We start from the raw sequence: 27,822 nt of genomic DNA on the forward strand, positions 1-27,822 counted from the left end.
AGAGGTTTGCTCCATATTTATAAAGGAAGTGGATTTCTTTTTATCCTTCATTGTTGTTGTTGCCTTTTCGGGATTTCTGCTTGCTTAGGAGTGCAGGTGCACATCAGGGGTTGTTTACTTTACACTGAATTAATAAGTCAGAAAATATGGTTTCTTACAGCATGCTGTCATTTTTCCCCTATGGCGTGGTACAGAGCAGAGTAACAAGGCAGAGATGTCTGGAAGTGAAGGTTCCATGAAGTCCTTGAATTCAGAGACTTTCTGCTGGGGAGGGAAAGAGATCTCTTTGAGAGTCTATGCAGTCTTTTGCAGCAGTACATGTACTACATTGGCCATCTCTGATCAAAAGCCATCTGGCACAGGACCAAACAAATAAATGCAGGCTCTCTTTGAATTTATTTTAAGTTCAGAGTGATAGATTAAGTTCATGGCTACAGGGACCATACAGCCCTCGCTTCTGGTGTTTTGCAGTGTAAGTGTTTTTTGGGAAGGGAGGCATCTTCTGGGGGTGACATACTAAACCTACAAGCTTCCAGGGGAACGCCTGAGCAGTAAGAAAGCGTAATGAGAACAAAATAATGCTTTCTGTCTTTGGCCCTTAATCTGTAGGGAGGACATCACTGTCAAGGGATGGGGAGTTGGCAAGCAGCATAAAAAATTCATTTGCTTCTCATAGGTGCTGTAAGTGAGAAGGGATTCGCTCTCTTCTCTTCACCTCCGCCAAGTTTCTAGCTTTAAGTGTATGGCCAGGATCCCTGTCCTTCACCTGCAGGTAGTGTGTTAAGGCCCTACAGATACAAACTGGAAAGACTTTCCTAAGTACTCCTGGTTTAGAGAGGAAAAAAAAAAAACACAAAAAAAACCCCAAACCACAACAGGATGTCTTTTTCCTAGTGGTGTCTTCACTTATGCATTTCCCTCCTCAGTATTTTACAGTGTTTGCAAAGACTTCTCGACCCTGTCAGCCTCCTGGAAATGGGTTAGGGATGCGGTTACAGAAACTTCTCGCTCAGCGGGGTACGAAATCACAGCTGCATCTAGTGGAACAGCCAGCTGGGCAGCGTGGCTGGTGCAGACCTCTTCTTTCCGTCTTTTTAACACTGATGAAAGTCACGAGGCTGTTGTCCGGGGGGATGCCAGTATTTCCCTTCCCTGACTAGCCACGTGCGGGTGGCAGAACACAGGGTTGAGTCTTCTTCTGCCTTCTCAAACTAACAAACCCTAACCTGTCTCTTCAGAAGAGTGGTAGCAGAAGTATTGGTTTCTCTAGTGCTAATACTGTTTCTCTGACCTGAGGTTTATTCAGTGCTCTGATGGGTCATAAACTCAAATCAGTCGCTCTTTTCTTCGTGCAGTATTGTTGGCTTAGAGGGAAAACAGCTTTGCTGCCATTCCCCTGATCTAAGCAGAACACCTGAGCCACAGCATTGATACCAAAATACCAAGTGCTTAGCATCTACAGCCTTTGTTTTGAAATTTGGGGTAACTGGCAACTCTGCAAATCTTGAAATACAAAAGAGAGCCAGTGAGGAAAACAGGTGGGCAAACATGAGTTAAACACTAGCCAGGGTTGCCACTTAGTGTTTAGCTGTCCGAGGTTCGTGAGCAGTCATGCTTCTAAATTTCTGTTCTCTATATACATATTCAGAGCCCAAACTGTTTTTTGAATAGCCCTGTCTATATGAAAAGACACAAAATAGGTCTAGAAAACATCACCTGCAAAGAAAGATTGATTAAGTTCTGGTTCTTTAATCAGAAGAGATTGCTGAGGGGAGGCGGCATAACGGTCTTCAGGTGCTAAAAGGCTGCTGCAGCGCAGAAGGGAATAGTCATCTTTTCTGACCAGGATGTATAGGAGAGCAGCCGTGGCACAGACTGCCTGAGGACACTGTCAAGTCTCTGTCATTGGAAGGCTTTCAGAAAAGATTAGATGAGTCTGTGAGAAATAGCAAACACAGGTACGGGTGATCCTGCCTTGGGGTGTGAGCATGGACTAACTGATCTTCTAAGTTCCCTCCAGCTCTGTGCAATTCTGTTGCATGTGCTCAGGCTTCTCCTCCAGCTGGGACAGCTGTGTCTTGTTCTTGCTTTAGGGGTTCTGAAATGTCAACAACAATAACACTGCTTAAGGAAAAAAAAAAAAAAAACCACACCAAAAAAATCATGGAAAACATCTTTCAGGACTTTCAGGAATTCAGCTCAGGGTTTCTCACGTCTGTGAGAACGCTCATTTGGTAGATTTCTCTGTCAGACAATCTAAGGCAGAGCTGTGGCAGGGAATATGCCATTCCCCTGATGTGGCCCATAGGTATGGTTTGGTCACTTTTTTTTTTTAATCTGAGATGTATACGTTAAGTTTGGAGTGTAAGGAAGTGGGGGAGAAGGAGCAATACTTTATACTCATTTGTCACTTCCCACATTTGCTTTTTGTTTCTAAAAATGCACAATTAATTTTTAGAACTGCAGGATGAGGCTCTGTGATTGCAGAATTTATTGCTCTGTTTTTTCTTGGGATTTTTTCTTTGCGGATTCCATGCTGTCTAGAATGATGGTTCAGCTCAGGCTGTATATTTTTTCTTTGATGAACAGTAACTTGATTCCCTTCTACTTGGCTCTTTATTTTCATGAGATCCCGTGGCTTCTTGGAGTTGAAGTGTCTGTCCCTCTTTCAGGTGTAGTCAAAATGAGGGTGAGAAGTTTGTAAGCTGTTAGGAGGGGGGCGGTGTCTGAGGCACTGGATAACTGGGAACATCGTCCCCTTAGTAAATCAAGCTAGCGACTGTGTGTTGATCCCTTCACAACCTCTATTTCACTTGCTAAAAGATGAAACGCAAATCCGGTTGGATGTATTCACTGACCTCAACCTTGGCCTGACCAGCCCTTTCCAAGAAGTACGTCCTCTCTGGGCCACTCAGAGGTGATGCTGTGTGCAGCTCTGACTTTAAGAGTCTGTCATTCAGGCCTCACGGCTGTTTCTAAAACTGACACTCTGTTCTTTTGCGTGCCACAAACTGTTTTCTACAAGGAGAGATTAAATAGGCTGTGACTCTTCAGCTTGAAGAAGAGAGAGCTAGGCAGGGCTGTGCAGTGAGGAGCAGCATGAAGGATGCGAATAATAAAGAAAAATTTGCTGTTTCTAACAAATTCAAATCCTACACAGCATCAAATTGGACATTGTTAGATGCGGTAGAGGTCAAATATAAAGGAAAAAGCCAGTAAGGCGTACATGAATCCATAAGCCACAGACTGTTGGAAGCTGGAAAAGTGTTCAGTGGGATGCTCTTAAACTTACTTCATCAGCATCTTTCCTGCGACACTGTCAGAGTAAGGAAATTGGAGGAGAGGCACTGATGATCTGAAGTGAAGTCTGGAGGGAGGTGATTATCTTAGGACTAGGAAGCCCCAGTTCCTTACTGTTTTAAAAACATCCTTTTCACTGTGGGCAGCCGTATGTAGCTCCATTGTTCAAAACCAAAATACATTTTGTCATAGCTGTGCTAATCTCAAAATACGTTGCAATCTGACTGTGATTTTTTTTTTTTTTCTAAGTGCTAATACTTTCTGCAATGTGTTTTCTCTTCCTGTGTGACAGTGGAGTAGGGGGGTGTTGGTCTGCCTGTGTGTGGGCAAACAATGGAAGGCATAGCCTGGGGGAAATTCGGGCAGCCTCTCATTTAAAAATAAATGAAATGGGTAGGAAAACAAATATGCAGATGCTGAGAATTTGGCCTCAGTGTTGAGAAGCTCTGGGATTTCCCGTTCAGCAATTGGCTGGAATGCCAGATTTTGGGTCTAGAAATACTCGCTTCAGTCCTGAAGCGGAGTTGGTTCTTTGCTGTGGTTGGCATCCTGTTCAGAGAATAGATGCAGGAATGTGGGCTCAAGAGATATTGCAGCTCAAGAGTTGCCATGGATATTAGGAAAATGTGCCAGAAAATCATTAAACCTCAGTCCAGAAACACTGTGGATTTCCAGCCCTTCGTCGTACGGCACAGATGCTCCCTTTGGGCTGAGCGAGGCTGGCTGCTCTTACAGCAGATGGACCCCTTGGAATACAGCGGCACGGGCTGCGCTGTTGCCTGCAGCCTCAAGGCACGGGTTGATTAATCGCATCCACTTCTTGCATGCAGTGGAACAAACTGCTTTGCAGCGTTAGTCACAGAGAAGAAAATTCCCTTTCCAGGAATTCTTGCAGTCTGTGTGTCCACAAAGAGGTAAGATCTGGTGTGGTTTCCCCTACTGGTTCCTCCAACCTCTGCAAAGAGAAGTGCTTAAGAGGCACTGCAGTTGGGCTAGCTTGTGCCAAACGGCTGTTTGAAGGGGAAAACTGGCCTCATTTTCTTCTGACTCTCATGGAAATCGTCTCCTTTGCCCCCAGGATGGTGCTAGACAAATGGTTGCTTCCACCAAGCTTTTGAGGCACATCCTTAAATGTGCCACATCCTCTTGAGACACGTCCTTAACCATGACGTTGCGTACATTAGTGCCTTTGAACTCTTCAACCCCCATCAAAGAAGGATGTGGTATTTAAGTAGACCAATGACGGAGAAAACTCTGTTAAGGACCCTGAAATTTCATATGACTATGCTGTTCCCACCAGGGCTGAAATATCTTGAAACTGTTGACTTTTTGGTAGCAAAGTTTACCTGGACAGAGATAGGGCTAAGGCAAATGCAAAAACACGGTGTTGTACACCCGTTGTTATATTGCCATAAGTTTTATACACCATTTGTGCTTGTGTATATGAGAATAGGTAGTTTTGGGATTAAGAAGGCCATTTATGTGTTGAACCTGTCATGATTCATAATTGAACTATGAGGGTAGTCAGAGCCCGCTTTCCTTAAGGCTCGGCTTCACATGAATGCATAGATAAATGCATGCATCGCTCTCCCTGTCTACAACTGCTCGGGAGCTTTAATCTGATTGCTGCAGTTCGTGTTGATTTTGCGCTGATGAAGCTTTGACTGGGTTGTCCTATTTTTACTTGGCTGGCTCCCTGCCCTCGCTAGAGCAAATACTGATGGCGCTTCTTGTCAAGGACAACACTGGGAACTTCAGTTCCCTTAAGTGACCTGGGGGAGGGGGGAAGGGGAAAAAAAAAAAAAAAAAAAGAAAAAAAGATTCACGTTGAATCTACGTTGAATCCACCTTGGCGGATGGACGGGTGGTGCATCTGGCAGGACATCCTGGGAGTTCCAGAGATCTGCAATGAGGAATGTAGACCTGACCTCAGATATTTTCTTATGACTCCTGGCGGTGTTTCATCTCTGTAGCATCAGCAGGCAGACACGAGCGCACACTGCTATCGCTGTCCTTATTAAACCAAGATTCATCTGCATATTCCAGTTCTTCTAGCAAATACAAATGGAGACAGCAGCATGTGGTATCCATAATAATCACTGCGGTGGGATTGGCGTTAACAGCTTACCTCATTAGGGGGAAGCATACTGAGTTGAATCGTGAGTTTGCTTCCCTGTACTACTTGAGTTACGGAGCACAAATAGCGTTCTTAGTCCCTATCCTTTTATCCCTACTCATGTTTTATCTGTGAAAATTCTTCATAACATTTTCTAAATAAATTAGCTTAAAGTGTTCTTTTTCTCTTGCTAAATAGAGCTGACCTTTTAAGTCCTGCTTTATACCTACTTCCTTTGTAGATTCCATTAGATTTTACTATCAATTTTTACTTGTAAGAAATAATAACAATTTTTTACTTTTTCCTCCTTTTCTTTTCGTACTGAAGTTAACAGTGCTTCATGTGTTGTACTGTCAAAATAGGCCTTTGGGAAATTAATTACTATTGCAGGTGAAGGGTGTTAGGATAAATCTGATGAAAGCACAGTCTCTTTTTGCATTTCCCAAATCTCCTCTAAGATTTAATGTATGCCCTACAGCAGAAGCCAAACTTTATATGATTTTTTTTTTTTCCCCTGAAGTTGGCCATGCAAACAAGAAAATATCCGGGCTAATTATGCCCAGTGAGTTTTAATTTTATTTATTACAGTCCCAGGCTGGGATTGAAAAAGCAAACACTTAATATTGCATTCACCCCCACATAAATACCTGCAGTGCATTGCAGTAGGAATTAAAAAAAAAACAACAAACCAAACAGACAATGTGACATCCATTCTTTTCGATCTCTCTAGTATTGCTGTTTTCAGTATATAATGACTTTTCAGCAGAAATTACAATTATTTTATATTCCAGATTATTTTCTCTTTGCGAAAAGTCCTCTTAAGTTTTCCATTCTTGGTTTTATACATCTATGAGTTAGATGCTTTTAGATCAAAATTCTTGAATTTGGGTGGAGAGCAAAACTGGGTCCAGTTGAAGACATAGGAAGGGATGTCATCTGTTCTCTTTTAAAACATTTCTCGTTTTGGGTAAATCCCAAAGTGGATTTGAATATTGCCTGCCTGTATCTCCGTCATAAGCCAAAACAAAGAATTTAAACTGCACGCTTTCAGATATTGGAACACCTGGATCTTTTTCTAGAATTGTTCCATTAAATGCTGCGTACAAGAGGGGCCGTCCAGGATAGATATAAGGGTCTGATAATCCAAATTATAGTTCCTTTGATCTTTTGGGCCACCTTAAAAAGATCCCTTCAGTCCTGTGAGTGACTTATTTCCCCCCTCGTCTTCTGTCTTCTTTGCCTGTTTCAAATGTAGTCTCCAGTGAACGGGGTTACCTACAGCACAGGGCACACTGAAGCTTCATGTCTCCTTCCAGTTTCTATGTTAATTAAGGACAGGTTATAGAAAAGTTTCCCTTTCTCGTGCTTGTGTTGGTGCTCTGTAAAACACTGACAATTTGCTTTGGTTTTGTGCAGCAAAAACTTCAATATTGTTAGAAATGCCTTTCTTTTTCATCAGATTGTCCTCACGGAATTTATCTTTTTCCTCTTTCTCTGTACTAAAACCAAAGCAAAACACTGGAAATAATGATGTGGAAATGGAAGGGGGGGAAATACCTTAAATCCAATCTGTGTTACATGGTGGCAAAAGGAAAAGGTGAAAATGGAATCTTAATGATTTAATCCTGTGTAAACATCAATATACAGTGGAAAAATAGTATTAGAAATAGAGGAATATGTGGTGTTCTGTGAGAGCTGAAGAAGCCCTTGGGTCCTTCCAAAAAGTACGTGGCACAGCACAAATTAGACATGCTAACTACCGTAATGAAACCGTTGCAGGTAGCTCATTTTGGAGTGTGAATCTTGGAAAACCCCTCAATCCCTTCCATGTTTCAGGGTGGAATGGCAGGATGCAGAAAAACCGACCAAGATTTAAAACATCCAAACCCACAAACACCCAAAACCTGGGTGACAGAATTAAAATCCCTGCAGTTCTGGAGACCATCCCCCCATCTCCTCATATCTATTCTAAGGTTTACACTTAGCTGGATAATGCAGGTAATGATGGAGTTTCTCTCACTGATAGCTTTAGGGCTGACTGGCAATGAAGTGTAATAAAACCATGAAGAAGAATTCCCTGCTTTTCCACTGGTATATGAGCTTTGCACTGTCAGAGGAGCTCCATCTGTAGTACTTATGAAACAAGAATATGTTTGTACAAAGTAAAGTCTCGGTAAAAATAGGCAGTTACAGTGGAAGATGCTACCTCTGAACGGGGGGAGTTTTCTGTCCTTTGTGTTTCTTTAATGTGAATGCAAGGGAACGCTCAGGTTACTTGGGCAATGCCATGAGTTGGTTTTGCCTGCCCTGCCTTAATTTTAAGGATTTCTATTTTCCCTGATTTTGTTTCCTACGTGCAAGACCAGGTGCAGAAAGCAGCGATCCAGGCCCATGAAGGGCGCACTGGTCTGTAGAAATACTGCGGTTCAGAGCAAAATAGAGACAGGTTCTTCAGACTCATCTGCCACACTCACATCACCACATCTGAATTGGGAAACAGATCGTATTGTAATTTAGTCTTGGTTTGGTTTTTTTTTTTTCAGATAAATTTGCTCATTTGCTTATTTTTCATGTGAAGCATGAAAATGGTGCTGAATTCAAATCTCATTTGCCTGATGTCACTGCAGAGTAACTAAGAGCAGTGCTGATCCCTTAAAATGTGTTTAGTAAATGCTGTAAGGGGTAACTACAGAACTGGTCTGAGATGGGTGAACTCCTTCATGTATCTGCAATGACTTGTACATGTGCGAAGACGCTGGAGTTGGAGATAGTTAGCATTTGTCTTTGATACAGAGTGGAAGGACATCCCACTAGTGCTGGAGAGGGGATTTGCTCTGAATGAGACCCCCGTGGAGAAAGAAGGCATTTTGAAGGTTGGTAGGAGTCTACTTAAGTGGCTTTTGGAATCCAACTTGAGTGTGGAATTGAGTTCCTGGGGGAACCTGAATAGAGTTCACCCCCACTGCTGTTCCTTTAGAGTCAAAATTCATGGGATGTGCAACCCCACAGTAAATTAAAGGCCAACTGCGGGGATGCATGTAGGATATAATATCCTGTCCTTGTTTGTTTGTTTGTTTGATTTTTGCAGATGGCTTTTCTGCTTTTGCTTTGTAAAATGATGAATTCTAAATGGAACAGCTGTCTGTACAGGATGGTTTATTTGTTTCCCTTTTTTCATTTTCAAATTTATTTATATAAAATCCTTTCTGCTGATGCCAAGCCAAACTGTCAGCACATTTACCTCTATTAAAAATGTAGGTGTTCTAACAACAAAGCAATCAAACCTTAAAAAAAAAATAAAGCCTTTTATCTAAGGCATAGGTAACAGGCTCGTTCCCTTCACTGGTGCCAATCCCAGCACAACTTCCTCCCACAGCTCTGTCCCAGCCACATGCCTGAGGGCAGTTGGTATCAATGTTCAGATCTTCTAAATGTTGGTCTCACAATGGTGTGCAAGTACAGAGTCCAAGAGCCAAGGTGGCCAATGATGGAAATAGTAGTCTATTTTAAAAGTGTAGTCATCAAGTCTGGCCAATCTCAGAAAGAAGAAAAGCCTACCTTTGTGACAAATTATTAAAATGACTAAAAATGCATATTTTTTGAGATTTTTTTTTTTAGCGTCTATACAGTGTGATAGAGTAAATGACTTCCAGAATGGAAAAGAAAAATTGTCTTTGTTCGCATCACTGTTGTTCTTTTTGTACTCCACAATTTCTCATAACATAATAAATTAAGGGAAGAAAATGTAGATGGCTTAAAAAAGATTAAGTGTGGCACAACACTTTTAAAAAAGTTGTTGATTGGTTTTCTGAAGTTGCAAGAGGAAAGAGAAGTTGGGAGGTGTGCTGATGAGGAGGAGGGAATGTGTGCTAGGGAAAACCAAAAATCTGGAAAGCGTTAAGCCTTCTGTAGCCTGCATTAGTAAACAAGATCTGAAACCATGAAAAAAGAAAGACAACGTGATTCAAGTGGGGAGTCTTAATATTGTTTTTACTCACTCTTTCTCCCTTCCTCCCTCTGGTTCTGGTAGTTCTCTTTTCTCCCTTTAGTTAAGGAGACCTGGCCCACAATTTTGCCACAGACGGACATCCAGAGATAAATAAGAATGGTATGTGCTCATGTGGTACTTTATATTCTAATGCTCTCTGATCTTCATTTGGTTTTATCTTGGTGTAAACCCTTGAAGTTGTTACACTTTGTCTGTGTAGTAGCGTTGATGGATTTCTCTTCCCTTTCTCTTCCAAACACTTCTCTGCTCTCCCCTTGAACCCATTTCTTGTATCCAAAATATCCTTTGGCAAGGAATTTCACAGATTTATGGCTCAGTAGAGCAGGGCAAAAATCCGTGCTGTTGCAATTGGCCTCAATCTATTGAGTTTAGTGGAAAGACACCATTTTACCAGAGCAAAGTATAGGCTGTTACAGTAACACCGTGAGTTTCATCACACATGCATGCCTACTATATGAACTCATCCCTGTTAATGTTATACTTTGTTAATTAGACGTGAAATAGCTGCAGTCCTTAAATAGGAAAACAGGCTGAAATAAAATTAATTTGAGATAATCTTCAGGCAAAAGCTTTCTTGATAGAAAAACGTTTAACTTTCCTGTGTTTTCTTCTTATGGCATTGCTGAGGTTTAGGGACTTAGTGTTTGTCTCAAAATGATGCATATCGTCAGTCTTAATCTTGAGAGTGTGTGCTCCTTTTCTCTTTCTGTCTTTGATAGTTCTCTTTTTTCCCCTGTCTATTTAGGAAAAATAGAGAGCGGCGCAGGCAGGATGTGTTGTTCTGACTATAACAAAATCTGAGAGGTGCTTATTGAAAGTACCGGGTTTATTTCCAGTCAAGTGTAACATCAAATGTGTAGAACTCCTTCAGCCTTCCCACTCAAGTAATTTTGTCATTGTTATTTCTTCATCGTTCCTATCAAAGGGCCAAATTTTGCCCTCTAATGTCTATGGAGTTTGTCATTTGAATTCAAAGGAAGCGCCCGTGCAGTTCTGGAGGTGAATGTTTCGTCTAAGGACAGCGACTGCTTTTGTGCAGGCTCTGCATATTGCTCACTTAGATGGCTAAGGTGTGTGTTTTCCAGCTTGGCCAAAGGAGGGAAAAATTTATTATTTGCTTCATTTATTTTTTTTATAAGACTCATTCACCGTGATATATTCTATGAATTAATCTGGAATCCGGAAGATCAGAGTCCCTGGTCTGTCACAAACTGTCTTAGGCAAATCATTAAATTTCAAGGTGTCCCAATTATGATACTTGCAAAAATCGAGTTGATCTGTTTATTCGTTTCAATTGCAAATAGGTCAGGGGCTGCCTGCTGCAATTTTTTGTTTATGAAACCTTCTGTGATACCACTGTTTATTTTGCTAAAATTGCTTGATTCTACTAGAATGCAAATATTAATTTATATTTTAAATTATATGTATAAAATCTTTCAACATGAGCATCTAGGACAATTAGCAAATGGAACGACCTGTGATTTATCCATGCCGTGATTAATTTTAATCATAACTATTTCTTAATTTTGAGTTCTTTGACAATTAGGATAAATTTTGCTTCTAATGAAGACACAACTGCTCAGCTAGAATGGGATTATGGTAATTATTAGAGTTGCAAAGAAATTTGTTTCATAAGCTCTTAGAAGGGTTAGTTATCTCACCAAAAACAAGATCAATGCGGTTGGTGCTAATTAAAGCAAATAGACTAAGGAATAAAAAAGGTTTAATCCTGAATTTATGAATATCATTAAAAGCTTACATGGCTATTTCGACTTGCGTTTTGTGCGTTGCTGGGGGAAGGAAAAGTGCCTGCATTTGTAAGACAAGTAGAAATGAGAAGTGACCTTCAACTTTGTAAAGCCTTTAAAAGGAAACCGTTTTAAGGGAATGAATTTGGCTAAGCCTCTGCTACGGGCCTTTGGCAAACCACAAACGACCAGTAATTAGCTCTACTGCATTGGGTTAATTAATAAAAGGTAGCTTAAAATAGGCAAAAAGGGTATTTGTCCATTCCACTCATGACGTAAATTATGATAATAGCGCGGTACTGTTCTTTTTACCTCTCCAAAGAGCTTTATTAACGTCAGATGTTTCTTGTGTCCAGCACCCCTGTGACGTGACTATAACTATTGCTGTTGTACAGGTGATATAAATGAATGCTTTATCACCAAACAGCAGGTAGAAGTAAAGGCCATATGCTGAGGGCACGGGCGGGCATGGCCAAAGCACAAATATGACCAAATCCGCTCTTACAGGCAAAATTCATATATATCGCTATAGAGCTGTTGAACCACGGTGCTTCTCCTGTAGCCTCTGGGACGAAGCTGTTGGGGAGTTGCTGGCTGGAGGGGGCCGGCACGGTCCTGCGGAGCGGAGCTGGGTGCGGATCATGCACCAGCCGGTCCCATTCGTGCCATCCTGCAGTCCGCTCTTGCTTTCTTCAGCATCGACCCAAACCCTCTAATTCTCTTCGCCGTCGCCAAGAGTAGATGCAATGGCAGAGGGGCTGGCGGGGCTGTCACTGGACCGGCAGGGTGTTGGCCTCTGCGAGATGATTTCCCAGCTTACCGTTAGAAGCCGGAATCTCATCCCTTCTCAGACTTCCTATCCCGGGAGGATGGGACAAAAACAACAGTTTGGGCCTTCTTTGTTTCTTTCTCATTGTAGAAACAAGGTGTTCTCCACAGCACTGACAAAAGCTCCCCGGTGAGCTGGAAAACCAGGCGTGCGTTTCCCCTTCTTTTTCATCATGCCCAATGATTAATAGAAGCCATAACAACGATTTTTATCAGACCAGTATATCTTATAATTGCTTTAACAGATGTTACAGATAGTTATAAATAACATACTTTCTTCTTGAATTCCTTATGTCTCTAATATTTGAATAATAAATAATCGCTATAATAATTGAGCAAGCATTAATAAAAATGAATTCATCTTTCATATTAATATTTTGTAGGTTCTTTATAATTTTATGTACGATGTTATAAGTAGTGATCAAGCAAACCTGGGTTCTAGAGCAAATCTCAGGCTCACACTTATAAAAATGAGTATATATATATATATATATATATATATGCATGTACATACTTGAATACAGCATATTGAGGGTGAGAGGTTGGTCTGATATGCCTCTATGCACATAAACAGGTTTCTTGGGGTTGTCAATGTTTGGCAGCTCTAACCGGCCTTGGACTCAAATAAGTTGACGAATGTTTGGCTGGTGGGGCTCAGGAGGCTGGTGAAGATGATGGCCACCAGTGACATACAGGTTTTCTGCTTGCACGCGTGAAACGTGTTTTCATCGTAAGGATTCTAGAAGAAACGGACTGAAAGCAACAGTTAAAGATAATATGCACACTTAAATGCAAAATCATTTCCTAAGGATGAGATGAGCTACAATAAAGTCATGTTTGCAGCTAGTACAAATCCAGCTAGCATCAGTGACTTCACCACGAACACCACTGAAAGATCTGGGCCATCAAAAGGGGTTTGAAGCTCAATTTACAGCAAAGCAAACCCTAATGGAGTGCTGGTGTGTAAGAGATAAATTAAATGCCTGTTTTCTATCCACCCACCCTTCAGGATTGAATCAGTGCTATAAACAAGTTACTCATTTTTCAAAAGCCAAACATGCAGTGTAAAAGAGTTTCTCTCATGTACAGTAAGGGAAAAAAAAGGAAATAAAAGGCAAACAATGGAAGAAGTTCTCTTTCCATTTGGGCTGGGGTACTCCATTGCACTGCCTGCGTTTACACCAGTGTAGTTCGATCAGCATTTATTTCTTGTCCTGGAGATTGAATTTATCTCCCACAGCTTTTGTTTCTGTTCACTTCCCAAGCTGCATGCTGTTGTGCCTCTTTCTTCTTTTAATAATTTGCTTCACAATAATACTTTAGAGGCATAACAACTAAAATGAGAGAAAGAAGAGAGACTACAGAAGTCATAATTGAAGCATATTTTTCCCCTCACTTCTGAGATTTTCATGCTGTTTGTGTTACCACAAATGTAAGGCAGCCTAATTTTGATAACAATCATGCCTGCTTAATCAGAGAACAGGGGACTCTCCTTTGAAACAATATTTCAATAGCATTTTCACCTGTTACTCGTCCTTCTCTGTGCTTGGGAAGTTTGTGACACTTTAATTGCTAACAAGTGGAGGACAAGTGGAATGTTTTTATTGAGTGATCTTTACCTAGTCGCTGGATACGTTAAATGTTTTTGTCTTCCGTGCTTGTATTTGAAGTGAATCACAGATCAGAGGAATAAGTAATTATTTCGGGTACTGTACAGTGATTCAGCCCTGTGGGAAACTCTTGCCTGAGAAGTGAGATAGTTTTATAATTATTTTTTTCCAGCACACTATTTTTACAGGAATGTTTATAATTAATTGCCTTTTTTTTTTTTTAATTGTTTCCACTTAGATGTTTACCCAACTACTGCGAACATGGAGGAAAATGCTCTCAGTCCTGGACTGCTTTTTATTGTGATTGTAATGATACAGGCTACGTGGGAGCCACCTGTCATAACTGTAAGTAAACCCACACGTACAGTGTTTTCGACTATAGCTGGTATGTAAAGGTGCACATAAACCAGAGAGGAGCTTTGTGAGAGGTCATATCATATTATAGGATGTAGCATGTCCTGACATGGTTTGAACAGATCAAGAGTTGGACTGGCAATGCCACAGGAATCCATTTGCAAATATGTATGTTTCTTGACAAATATTTTGGAGAAAACAAAACCAGATTATTTTAAGTAGTTTTCCACATTTTTTTCTCACATTATACATTGATATAGAGAATCTTAAATTCCTTTATGTTACATACACATCATTCACGCAATGGTCATTAGACATTTAGTTTAATTTAGCTGGGCTGAGCTGGGTGATTATAATCCATGTTTGGGGCTGTACATCAATTCTGGCACCATGGGCTTCTTTGGGTTTAGATTATCCAAAAGTTCGTGTTGCAAGAACCTAGTTTGCAAGAGTTTATAATCTTGGAATTCTGCTGAACTGTTATCTGGGCTGCTGCTATTAGCAAGGCTACAGTATCTGAAATAGCAGTAGTACAAGAAGCGTTCAGCTACTGAAATCCACAGCAGAAGGAATATTAAGGTGTTTTAAAAGTTTAAAAAAAACTAAAAATCGAACAGTAGAGGCACAGCATGCTGGGAATTCTAATAAAAATAGAGAGAGAAAGGGGAGGCCAAAATAAAGCCTGTTCGTGCAGCTGATTAAAAGGGAAAACAGTTAGAAAATGAAGGTAAACTTCCTGTTCTATCACTGGAAATAAAGAGAAAAAAAGGAGTGGGTAAGAATGACAATTCCAGGAATACAACTATAACCACTCCAGGTGTGTGATGAGCACTCGGACCGCAGATAGGATGAGATTGGTGAGAGATGCAATTTTTCCCCTGTTCAGCTAAAAAGCAGAAGAGGAGAAATGGTACTTAGTGGTTTGAAGCTGAGAATATTGGCAACCGTTCTGTAGTTCTGGAGACTTTAATGGTTTGCTAATTAATGATGAAATCATTTGCGGTGTGGGGTCTGCAGCTGACAGGAGAGACTGTTGAGAGGTCTATTTATAGATTCATCACCTGAACTCTACATTGTAAGCACAAAGGAAGCTAAGGGTTTGGTGCAAAAATCATGCCACGCCAGATGAAGGATGGGAAGAAAAATGCTGAACTCACAATTTTGAAAAGTGGATTTACTTTTTGTCCAGTGTTTACGTTGTTCCAAAAGACCTGTCTTCAGGCCTCCTGGCTTCAAAACCTACAAACCCAACTCAGAGTACATGCAGTGATTGAGGCTGCGGCAGAGTATTTACACCAGCTGGTGGTTGGTACAAAACTAGCTGGCCAAACTGGTTGGTGAGAAGGGAGAGGCTCCTTGGGGAAGGAAGAGGCCGGTCGCTATTGACCGTCAAAGGCGATTACGGACGCTAACCTCTAGGCTGCATCTGCGCTGCCATATTAACTCAGGGCCTGAGGCTCACTGTGTCTGTGCCAGCTCGGTGGGGCTTGCGTCCAAAGGAGACCCATCTCATTACCGCAGAGGATTGGCTCAGGACTAGTTTTCCCCACAGACGTTTTCATGGAGCTAGTGAAGCCTTCTGCATCTGTGGGCTCACGTCTGCACCCACAAAGGCGCATACATAGCTGCGGTTATTTAAGGTTCACTGATGTAAAAACTACTCTGAAAAGTTTCTGGGGAAGATCTTGCGTTAAGGCTTCCCGGCAGATCAAGCTGCGCACACATGATGTACAGCTATTCAGCTGCTCATCTTATTTACGACCATATTACCAGCAGCTAATTTGATTCCAGCTAGATTGTAGAGCCAGCTGCCCTGTAAGCCAAGCAACGCTGATAAACGGCAACATTAGTCTGGAGAAATGCATTCATGTGCTTGAAATGTGCGATGAAACCATTTCAAAGCTGGTGGGCAAATGCAGACTGTTGATAAGAAACCTGCAGAACAAGAGACGTTATCGCTTTCAGCTGATAGTGGTTGGCATACAGGAGTACCTTGCAGCAGGTGAATGAAAGCTGCAGATCGGATCACAGCATAACCCCGGAATATCCGCAGTGTACAGACAGCTCTTCCAATCGGTGTAGTTCTATCAAAGTAATACATCTAATTTCTTAAGGTTTGAAACATTATCTCGACAGATTTTGATTTTTTACCAGAACGCTGAGGCTGTTAGGCCTGAAATTGAACTTGTACCGCTTTGGAGAGGCTATTTCTTTTATTAAACTGCCCTTCAAAACCGAGTCCATGCAGCAACGGTGGAAAGATTTAACTGGCAATCTGCTGCAAGTCAAACATAGTGTGAAAAGTTTCATTGTCAGCTGGATTTCTTTTCTGTCTGAGTTACAACAGTGTGGGTTTTGCCTCTTTTTGACGTGGGGTTTGTAAGAGGTGGGTACCACTGGTTGAGCAGTGTAAATAGACCCATTCCTTGCCATGTTCTCAGGAAGAACTGCATCACGTGCATCTGCAAACCAGAATTAACTGTTTTCTATTTTATCAGCTTAGACTGGGACACCTCACCATCTTAAGAACTGAGATCTGAAGGTACATTGTCCCTAACTTACTGTCATAGTAAAGTGTTGAAATACATTTTGTGGTTGACACATAAGCAATCTTACTGGTTTCTTCCAAATATTCTTGGACCACACTGTGAAGAACAGCTAATAACGCAGACTATCCCCGCTCCAAAGGGTTTGCAGTTAAGTTTCTGAGGGGAAAAAACACACTGGCACAGGTGATGGAGTGCCAGAAAATCTTCATCAGCGTCAGTGGCAGTTTCAGTCTACCGGGTACATAATTATTGCTAGGCTTTCTTGTAGGCAAAAAGTCATAAGGTAGAGATTAGAAAGAGGAAGAAATTGCATGCTCGCAGGCATGAGTGAGTGACATGGGAGAGAGCAATAATGTGCTTGTTTGAAAAATATAAGGCTACGGCCAGAGGAGTTTGACATTTTTGACAGGGCAAACACCAGAGCCATGACAGGCAGATAGGTTGGAACTACGCCATGAAAAGCAAAGGTAAATAGTTTGCGTTTGATGCAACAGAGAGGAGGTAGACAGTGGCAGGGCAGAACAGTCAGTTGATAGAAGACACAGCTGGGACAATGTTTGCATGACCACGTCGGCTAAGTGGGACAAGTGGGACACAAAGTCTGTCATGACTGAAAATGGGTATAGTTGAAATTCAAGATGTGTGATTGAAGCAAAAGCGCACATCTCAAGGTACATATAAAGAACTAGCTGTGCCTAGACGTGGCCTCAATGTAATGTTCCTGGAGGCAAGCAATTTTCTGCAAACTTCAGGTATCCTCCTGCTCACTCAAAATCACTTCTGATCCTGAAAGATCCTAAACCGTCACAGGAGGTGCAGCAATCTGCCTGATCCAGACGAGGGTCCACCCCTGAAAGGGTGTAGGGTCATGTCCCATTAAATAGCTATTCTGTGGCAGACAAATTTCACCATGAAGTCTCATCTTGTTGTGCTTCTGTTCTCTGAACTTAGCTGTAAATACAAGTAAAATAGTGCTAAAGCCCATTGGTGTTTTCTGGGTTTCAGTAACATATGGGAAGAGTCTGAATGTTTTCTGAACAGGTTGTTTCTTGCACAGCTTGTTGCCTGATGCATAAGTTCATTTCTCTGTTTACTAACTGTTAATCCTCCTTCACAACCTGCCACATGGGGAATTCAAGGTGTTGTTTTTCTTTTTTTTTTTTCTTTTATCTTCTTATCTTTTTTCTTTTCTTCTTTCTTCTTTCTTCTTTTATCCTTTTTTCTTTTTTCTTTTCTTCTTTCTTCTTTCTTCTTTTTTCTTTCTTCTTTCTTCTTTTTTCTTCTTTCTTTTTTCTTTTTTCTTTGTTTTTTTTTTTTTCTTTTTTTCTTCCTTTTTTTTTTTCTCCAGTGGGTTCCAGTGCAATTCACATCTTCATGCTGGCTAGTCACAGTGCTCATCAGCAATTGTGTTTTCATCTCTATGCTATCCGTAGCTGTGAAACTCTAAAGCATGTGCTAGTGCCTTGCTGTCACGAATGCATGCGGACGTGCAGTTTGATGGGAAATGTAGAATTTGTGCTGACTATACCTGGTACCCATTTCACTGCCAGCAGTTTGGGGAAACTAGGAGTCATGGGAAAACCGTATAGGATATTAAGGCAATGGTAAGTGACTTACATTTGCTTGTGTATGAGTTTTGTGGTGCCTTAGTTTCTCTACTTCTGTTGGGAATAAGATCCAATTTGCAGGTATGTTAGAAGGTGTGTGATCTATATTGTCTGCTGAAATGGTATGGATTCTTTCCTTTGAAACTACCGTTTGTTTACTGCTACTTGAGCTGATCTGTAGCTAAGACAGTGCTTTGAGGATACAATCTTATTTCGAGTCTGTAAAATGCATGTGTTTGCTTTTTGGTTTATCTTTTAAATGAGCTTCAGCCGGCTTGCGTTTAAATAGGGTGGAAGATTAGCTCAGCTGAAACGTTTTCAGCGATAAATACTTCCCCAATTTTTACAGTGTGGCGGGTGGCCTACTCATCCATCGGGTATTGGAGTAGTCTGATATCATCCAGATAGATAGGAGAGGATTCTTTATGTAATCACATGTGTGAACCATAGCAAAACAGATAATAATGTAATGTTTGTCTTCTGTTTTCCTCTTTCAGATAGAAACACTGATGTTAGTACGCAGGTTGGGAAAAGGGCCGGGTGGGATTTAGCTCATCTATTTTTGGCTCTCTGATACTGTCTCATCTAATCTCAGATAGTGGTCTGCTCTCTCTGTATATGTGACAGAGTGTGAGCTATTTTCAGAATTTGACTAAGTTTACCGTGCGATAGGCTGCCCACGGTCAGTTCATGGACCGTCTCTGAAACATACCAGTGTCTGTCATCTGTAGCAGGGGGCTGCCTTAGGTTAGACATAGAGTAGGCAACTGATTCAGAATGATAGGTGTGTACAGAGAGAGAGAAACAGAGGGAGAGAAATTACAGGTGCATATATATACAGAATATTTTTAATTGAAAGGTCACAGTTTAAAACCTGCATCGTCATCTGTCTTATACTAATAGTTCTCCGTGTAATTATCATGTGACAGTGAAAGCAGTAGAGCGGTGTAAAATGGCCCTGAGACACAGAAAGTTATAACTTTATTGCAAGGTAATGATTAGTAATCTTCCCTTTCTATGAGTTATATTAGTCCCTTAGAAAGCCTCATCTTCCCCTTCTGTATTTCTATTATTTTTATATATGATAGTTTTCAGATGGCCTTTAGTCTTGAGTGTATCTTTTTATTCCAAAGAGTGCTGAACATTAATATAACGGATGATGAGAAATATAAAATTATGGTTTTATTCTTCATGTTCTGGGGATGTCAACATGTCCCAAAGCTTTGCAAGGTGATAATTAACAGAATGTAATTTGATTCTGGATATTTGCTTTGGTGTGTGATCTATCTTGCACATACAGGCATGTGTCTTATTGGCCTAGGTAATTGCTGGAGGAAAGATCCATCCAATAATGGAAATGTCATATAGTCGTTGATATGACATAAACTTAACATAACTTCAGGCTTTGGGAATGTATTTTTTAATATTAATATGCTTACTGCATATATCATTTTTGATCTGAAAAGCTTAATATAGCTTCAGCCAGATCATTAGCAGTACCGGAGCTGCATCTTAAAGCGCCAGCCATGGATTTGGTAATTTTGTTGTGTTCCAAGGTAGGGAGATGCATACACAGGTTGCTGGCTGGGCAAATGAGGTTCAGAGAGTTTCAGTCTGCCCCGTGTCTAACAGTGAGTCCGGTCATGTAATTTACACGTCCTGAGTAGCCACTGTTCCTGTCTGAGATTCTTGGAATACGTTTTTTCCATGTGTTGGTGTTCTTTGACTAAACAGAATACGTTTAATATTCATATCAAGCCTTATACTGTGCTTGGCGTTCCTGCATGTTTTTGCTCACACCACACTTCTGCCATATGAATTTTCATTGTTTATTTCGTAACAAGTTGCTGCCTCATTAATGCTTTCCCTTCGGTTTTTGTGTCTGCAAATTGTACACCTTCATTTCTCGGTGGTGTTCATTTGGTTTTTTTAAAAAAAAACTTTGCTGCAGGACAGCGTAGGTGGGGGACTAACTCAATCCCTTTTGAGGCCTGCCTGTGTCAGGCGTGAGCAGCGCCGCAGGGGCACCAGTACTTTCAAGCGCGAGGCCGAAACACCGCGCTTTGCACGGCGTCCTTCGAGTCTTTGACTCCCTCCAATGCTGTTCTTAAAATGGCGTAGGTGTCCCTGACTGCTTCCTTGCAGCAGGAGGACTTGCAGGTCACCCTGCGCCACCACCGGGCAGGGACCGCCGGGGTACGTGACTGACACAGCCGCCTTCGCACCTCAGCGGGGAAGCGACAGGGGAGGACGGGCTGACGTGGCCTTTCGTACCTCGGCCTGGGGGAGCCTCAGCTTGAACGGTAGGAAATTGCCTAATCCCCGAGAGTAACGGAAGGATCCCTCCATTACGTCCATTTCGGTGACATTGTGGTAAAAGTCATTTTAAAGCTATCTGTGGAAGTAACGCATTCTTTATCAGACGAGTAAATACATGGTTTTAAAAAGGAAAAATAAAGCCATCTGTCGTCCAGGCACGTCACAGCGGAGACTGCACTAGTCTGTCAACAGCAGAGCTGTCAAAACCCAGGTTTTGAGAGTACAGATTTCATTTTCTGGCATTTAACAAGACAATTGTATAATAAGGGTGAGAATGACGATCGTTCCCAGAGTGCATTGCTGATACTAATCCCTCTGCTGTCGGAACGTGAAGAGAAGAAGAAACCTCCCATTGCATGTTGCTTTATTTGTTATCTAGAAAAATCTTTGACTGAACACTCGTTACTCCGAGTTTGTAAGAACAAATCTGTGAGGCTGCGGTATACAAGCAGAGGGTGAAACAGTCATTTCCAATCCGCTTCCAGGAGCTCCGAGTGTTTTGGTGAGAATGCTTAATTCAGCCTGTGTCGTCAGTTGTGCATATCAATTTGTCCAAGGTCAGTCCAGGGCTGATTGCAGATCCAAACTGAATCCCCAGCTCTTATTGGCCTTCCCGTTCTAACCAGGACATAAGTTTTCACCTCGGAATACAATATTTATTATTATTATAGGGGTTAGTATTGCTCTTTGCATCTAAGGTGAAAAGAATTACGAAGCAATGAAACGAGTCTCAAATGATTGGGCAGCATGTATTCCGCCTACAGTTTTTCATGACTGTGCAACTGTTAGGTGTGGTGGAAGCAATATGCATCTCTGCGGCATTTTACCTGGGGAACGGATAATGTCAGCACATCCCAGTGAAATCAAGAATTAAAGTTCTTTAGGTCTCTTTAATTTATTTTATTTATTGTATCACCATAAAATGTTATCTCTATCTGTGAAATTGAAAATTATCAACTACGTTTATTAGGGTATAAGAATCCAATCTACATACAGCAATACTACAGGATTCATTTTGGTAATTGTAACTGGTACAGCTCAAATTCTGAATCCCCATCTCAGAGTATTTGCAAAGAAATGTGTGATCAATTACCAAAGTAGTTGGAAATACAGCAGGAAAGAAATACTGGGAATTTTAAGGTTGACTTGGAATTAATTTTATTTTTGATGAAAAATTATGTAGGTGTCCATTAAATTTAAAAAGGACAGAGTTCTGTGATTAAAAAAAAACCAACCAACCAACCAAACAAAACAAACAAAAAAAACCAAAACAAAACAAAAAACACAAAACCAAAACCTAATTGCTTGTGATTTGGAGTTTATGCTCTTGATTGTATCTGTACCAGTAACGTGCTGCTGGGTGGAGGGGAGGCAGGTTTACTTTGCCTGGTCTCCCAGTACTGAAACTGGAGTCTGGGTGTCGTTGTAACCTTTGCGTTGAGTCCAACAGCCAGCACTGTCTCAAATACTGGTAAGGGGTGCGTCTTACTGGATGAATTAAAAGTTCATTCATCCATTGAAAAGAGGAGGCTTTAAATATATTGTTTCCTGGGGATTATTTGCAGAAGTTCAAGTCTTTGTGCAAAGAAGTTTTCTTTTTTTTTTTTTTTTAGCGAAAATAGAAACAGAGGTGAAAAATGAAATTAAAGTGGTCTGAAGGAGAGGAGAGGTTTAATAAGGTAGGAACATGGGGGCAAAGGAAACTGAGCTCTTAAGCGCTGAGGAAAACTGAGGGCGGCTAAAGGCTTATCTCCCCGGGAGCTCCACAGTGAAACGGGGAGCGTGTGCTCAGTGACGGCTGCCGTGGAGACTGCAGGAGAACCGCGTAGGGCAAAAGTGAGATTGGAAGGCAGATGTCAATACAGTAACAGGTAGTCGGTGAAAAACTGAACGAAAAGCTGTTTTATTGGGTACGCCGGAAGTTTGACCTTGCAAATGTTTGTGCTCAGCCATGTGCCGTTAAAAGATTTCAGCTACGGCCGGGATACAATCTCCTCTGGCTTAAGGACTGTAATTAAAACAGTTGGATTAGCATGCTCGAGATACTTCAGAGAGCTGAACAGTGGTGCAATTGCTCCTGTTTAGACGTGTCAGGCTCTTGCCGCGTGTTGAATCAGTTGCAGAGCCAAGCTAAGAGGGACCCCACACCTTGCTGGACCTGACCGCAGGGTGCAGAGAGCTCCTGTGTGTGCTCTGGCTGAGCAGCCCTAAGGGTCTCGATGCAGGAATTAGAAAATGAAATTCCGGAGCTGATTTTGCACAAAAGGTCAAAATAGGTTATTGTAATAGCGTTAAAATCTCTTCATGCCTTTCCAGCATTGAGTTCTGCATCACGGATCTGTAGCGTGAATCTTGATCAATCGAAGTGTGTATTTATAGTTTTGCTAGGATGCTTCTGTAGGGATGTAATGTGTGTGGCTTGAAAAAATATGGGATGTGTATATTACAGATCCATAATCTTGATTTTTGAGCTTAGGAATCTTTGTATCCCAGGAGATACAAGACAAGATGTAGAATTGGGTGATGTTGATCTGAGTGGGGATAAAGTGTTTATTTTATAAATGCTGATCAAAGTTGGACAAACCATTTCTTAAGCACCTGGGAAGATGAGAAGTGAGAGCTAAAGGAAAGATGGCCATAATGATCAGTGAGTAAAGCAGTGTTCAAAATGAATGCTCCGATGGGATGAGTTGTTGATCTGAAAAGCGAGTTTAATTTGAGATACTTAGGACTGAAAGAGATACCTGAGGGAGAAATTGGGTATATGTGTTTCACAGAGGATTATAAGGGATTGGGAGATAGATATCTTGAACTCTGTCAGTATTGTGCATGCCTGAACACCATCAGCGTGGCTCATCCGAGCAAGTAAGCAAGAGCACCAATAGTACTTGGGGACAGAATGGGGCTCTCAGGCTGCATCAGTTTCGGAAGCTAGCTCTGGGAGGATTTTAAATTTCCTCGTGAAACACAGCAGTAGCCTTTAAAAAAATTCCTTAAAGAGCACTGCAGAAATGTCAGCGCAGGGTCCAACATTATAGCTTATAAGTGATTCTGGGGAAAAGATTAAAAAAAAAAAAAAACCAACCAGGCAATAAAAGACATTCAGTCTCTTTGTGACCAAGTAAAAAAAGATATTTCTGATGTCCAGATTCCCTTACTAAATCTGGGACCTTGGAGCGAAGCTGTTTCTTGTTTTCTCTTCCTGGAATAGCCACTGCTACCAGCAATAGCCCATCAGCTAAACTCTGCCCCTGTGACACCCTATACCCTTTGCTTTTTTGCCTTGGGCTGGAGTTTACCCTAATGCTTTTACCTGCCGTGCCTGACGGTGAGGTCCAAGGGGGGTAGCACGGGTTCACGCGCGCTACTGACATCTCTTTCCATCGAGCAGGAGCGTAATGCAACTCCGTGAAGCAAACAGCTTCATCCTGGCTGCCCGCGGGAACTCGGCGGCAGGAACTGCGCTGCCGTTGCCGCACAGCAGCACAGCTCCTTCCTAAAAGGGCCTGAAGAAAAGCGGCAGGGGCGGAAAGTCAGAAACTGGGATTTTGCAGTTGGTTCTGGCTCAGTGAAACAAATGTCACTGGAAACTCTCATTTTATCTTCAACGGCTGATATAAGTCAGAATTAGCCCAACAAAAGTGTGGGACGGTTAGAGAAGGAAAACTGATCTTGCTTCTTTGAGGCAAAGGACAACTTAGAGGTTTCGTTTTTGAAATTGTGTTTTCAAACAGTGCTAATGAGGGAACAAGCTTTGCATGGGCGGCCTATAAAGAAGATTGGGTTTGTTGTTTTGGTCCCATTTTGGTGACCGTTTTAAAATCTGAGAACAAACTTGAAAGAGTGAAAGTGTAAACAATATTAAAATGCTTCTCAGAAAGGAATAAAATCACTATTTTTTGTTTTGTTTTGTCTTGCTTTAAATTTAAAAGGAATGTTTGAAAACTGTTGATGGGTTCTGCTCCTAATGAACTGACGAATACCTCTGCTTTATTAAAAAGGTGTAATTAGTGCAAGCATTGTTTGACATTAAAATGTATGCGTTTGTTAACAGTTCAGTAACTACGCTCGGTGCTCTGGTTTTGAAAGTGAGGCCCTATTACAGGCCTAAATGGTTGGTGACTCTTTAATGACCGCTACAACGATGGTTTCCCACTGTTCCCAAAAGGACCACATCTCCATTTACGACAGAGAAGTCTGGCACAAAATGGAACATAAATCTAAAGGCAGTTTTCAAAGTTAAGGCTCTAGGGTCTTAACAGTCACAGCTGGCTGTTCGTCTGGTTTTTACTTTTGTATGGGATTTCTGATTGCATAAAGAGAAGAATGACTGCAAAGAGATCTTGTCTTTCATTGAACCGTAAAGACAGCTTCAAGTTGTTGTGACTGGAGTAATAGGGTCTTTTTCAGCAAATGGAATTGCATAACTTTATTCTGAAACAAGCAATCGGCTCAGCCCGCAAAGAGGTTGAGCAGAGCTTGGAATGGATGGTGCACTTGAAATGTCTGTGGGGGCATCTATCTGCCAATGACTGGAAAACAAATATCATTTTCTCCTTGATGAATTATACGGCATAAAATAGCAAAAAAGAGAACTAAAAGCAATGGCCCATCTAGTCTAGAAGTATGCAGTACCGTATGCTTTTGATACAGGCATATGAAACTTTCAGCATGGAGCTACAAAATAAGCTGTCCGCCGAAACAGCTTTTCTCTAAGTCATGGTAGTTAGAATATGTTTTATGTGCTAGAACTTGAGGTTTATAGCCTTTTCCCACTTCTTCTGCTACTCCCTAGTATTTACTGCTGGAATTCTCATATAACCAAAAGGAAGACATACCAGGACGGATTTTCTTCTGGCAGATGATAACTGTAGTTGCACTGAAGCTTGTGCATCCTTTCAGATTTATACCAGTTGAGTGCCCCTGGCCTGATTTCTAGCTCTATGCAGCCTTTTTTTTTTTTTTTTTTTTTTTTCCAAAGTTGCAGTGACAAAGGGGCCATCTAAAGGTGAGTAGATCATTTCTGTTTGCATCTGCCCGCATTATTAATGGCTGAATCGTCACATCTTTCCGTATTAATTTGAAAACAGTATATCTGGGCTTCAGCCAAAATGACAGTCAAGAAGCAAAAGACTTAGTAAGAAAAAGTTTGTGATGAAGGATGAGTTTCTAGCTGTGCCAGTTCACTGACAACATATTAGTTTTATGTCTCTGCCCCTTGCACCATCCTTTGTCTTCAAAAATACTCAGCAAACAATTCAGGGGGAGCAACTGGCATATTCCCTAATGAGACAATATAAAGTGTCCTGTAATGATGATGACAGCAAATTCACTAAGTGAACTGCAGTTTGAGAACTTTGCAAATTGATCAAACCGTGATTCCTTGATTGCTTACTTAATCGCCTGTTACGGTCTCTTTCCTGACCCTCCATATCCCGGTTGCTTTTGTCAGCATTTCAGCGACTGAGGGACTCTCTGTTCGCCCCTCAGGTTGTGAATAGTGGGTGAATACGTTCTGGTTTGGGGATTTTATTTTATTTGCATTTAATGTGTGCTGTTGGCTAGCTATCAGAGCGGGAATTTAGAGATATTCTAGACTCCTACAGTGCTTTCTACGTGAGGCTAATGACTGTCAGGAAGAAGTTTTCTTAATTCTGTTTATTATAGGACGGATACTAATTAAAGCACTGTCTCACCAGGTGCTGAGTACCTTAAACAGCTTCTTAACTCTGGGAAGGGTAATGCTGTGCATATTTAGCGCTTAGTGATGTTCTGCCTGCTAAAGATGTCGGGTCAGGAGAGAAACGTACAAGGGGAGAGCATATTTCAGTGACTGGTACAAGTGATTGACTGGTGAGACTCTTAATTCATAGCCAGTTTGGGATCCTAGCCCCTATAACTGTGATTATATTTTGTTGGTAGAAGTGAAGAAATATCCAAATCTCAGTAAAATCTGAGCGATGAACTATCTTGTAGCATTCTGCAGAATAATAGTCAGTCAAAGCTACTTCAGGCTGACCATTTAAGCCTTTCTGAAATTTCTTTCATGAGAGAAACTACTTCTAGGGAATGAGGGGAATGGAGGGATGTGAGTCCGTGTGTGCACAGGAGTGGGAATGAGGAACTATTCCTGCTGGAGAGCGGAGCGATTGATGCCTTCTGCAGGAGAGGCTGGGACGGCGTTTCAGAAGTGGCAAGGGTAGTGCTCTCCCTACCCTCAGCCTGCAAACCTCCTCGAGTTCTTTCCGGATGAAAGGCACTGGGAACTTTGCAGTTGTATTTACAACCTCAACGCAGCAGATATTCTGCCATATCAAGTTTAACTGTACTGCTCTGCTGCCTGAAGAGTGAGGGACTTGGTAAAAAGATTTGCAGTGGCTAACAAATGGGTTATTCACAAATTCCCCCGGGTATCTCCCAGTCTGCGTAGGTCCAGTGTTTGCTGTATAATGACTTAAAAATGTGCAAATAGTAGCTAAAAGTGCTTTTAGAGGTAAGTGGTAAGAAAAAGATAGATTTGACCTCACAGCAGCCAAAGTTGACGTCCTAATATATTTAATATATTTCTGTGTGTTCTGCTACTGGTAGCACTCAAAAGCTTTCTTGAAGATTGGGGGTAATTCTGTTTGCTTGCATTTCCATTATTTGTCTTCTACATAACTGTCTCATAGGACGAAAAATAGGAAGTTTTGATCTATCTGCTAAGTCAATCTGTGTTTTTTATTGTATTTGTTAACAATTACTTGAACAATCATAAGCTATTATGGAGAATGACCTTGTTGGTATAATCAGGTGTTTAAACGTGTGGAAAAAAAAAACCACAATCCTTCTGTAATGCCATTTAAGTGTAATGTTGTTCAAGATCCAGAATCGTACATGTGACTTCCTGGTACCTCATAACTGCCTCTCTGGGGGGAGGTTCTCTTTGCCCCATATGAAGTGACAGTTACGGTATCTTGCCTGAAAACATCACAAGGAATTGCACTGACCTGGGGGAGTTTTTCCTCCTGTTCTTGCTCTTGGAGACCTGCTGTGATTGTTTTATTAACCATTTAGATTTTCACGGGCACTGATTGTCCAAAAGAAAAGTATTGGTAAGCAGGGAGGAAGAGTTGGTTTTATAAAAATAGTTCTAAAGCATGAAGTTGTCACAGAAGATGGAGATCATATCTGAGCTTGAGCTTTTCTGCTAGAGGACGATGGCTTGTTTTCATTTGGGTAGTAGATGGTGTCAGGGGTTTATAGATACCTGTTAACAATATCCTGCAAGGAAGCTGAAGACTGACAAAAATACCTGTCTGGTGTCTTGACAAGGCTTGAGTGCGTGCCTAGGTAGTAAGTCATGTACATGTGTGTATGTATGTATGTCTTTGAAATATCAT

The 27,822-nt window shown here is 41.4% G+C and overlaps 1 protein-coding gene across 1 annotated transcript in view; it reads left to right on the forward strand.

Moving 5' to 3' along the window:
• Positions 1-27,822, forward strand: part of CNTNAP5 (contactin associated protein family member 5) — a gene marked incomplete at both ends in the record, with an annotated part of 292,999 nt that overhangs the window by 164,339 nt on the left and 100,838 nt on the right. The window contains one exon of the mRNA XM_082484629.1: positions 13,850-13,956. Within this exon, the coding sequence (XP_082340755.1) occupies positions 13,850-13,956 (107 nt within the window). The remainder of the gene's footprint in view (positions 1-13,849; positions 13,957-27,822) is intronic.

The sequence above is a fragment of the Vanellus vanellus genome, assembly GCF_965231255.1.
Source record: "Vanellus vanellus genome assembly, chromosome: 5".
NCBI classification, from domain to species: domain Eukaryota; kingdom Metazoa; phylum Chordata; class Aves; order Charadriiformes; family Charadriidae; genus Vanellus; species Vanellus vanellus.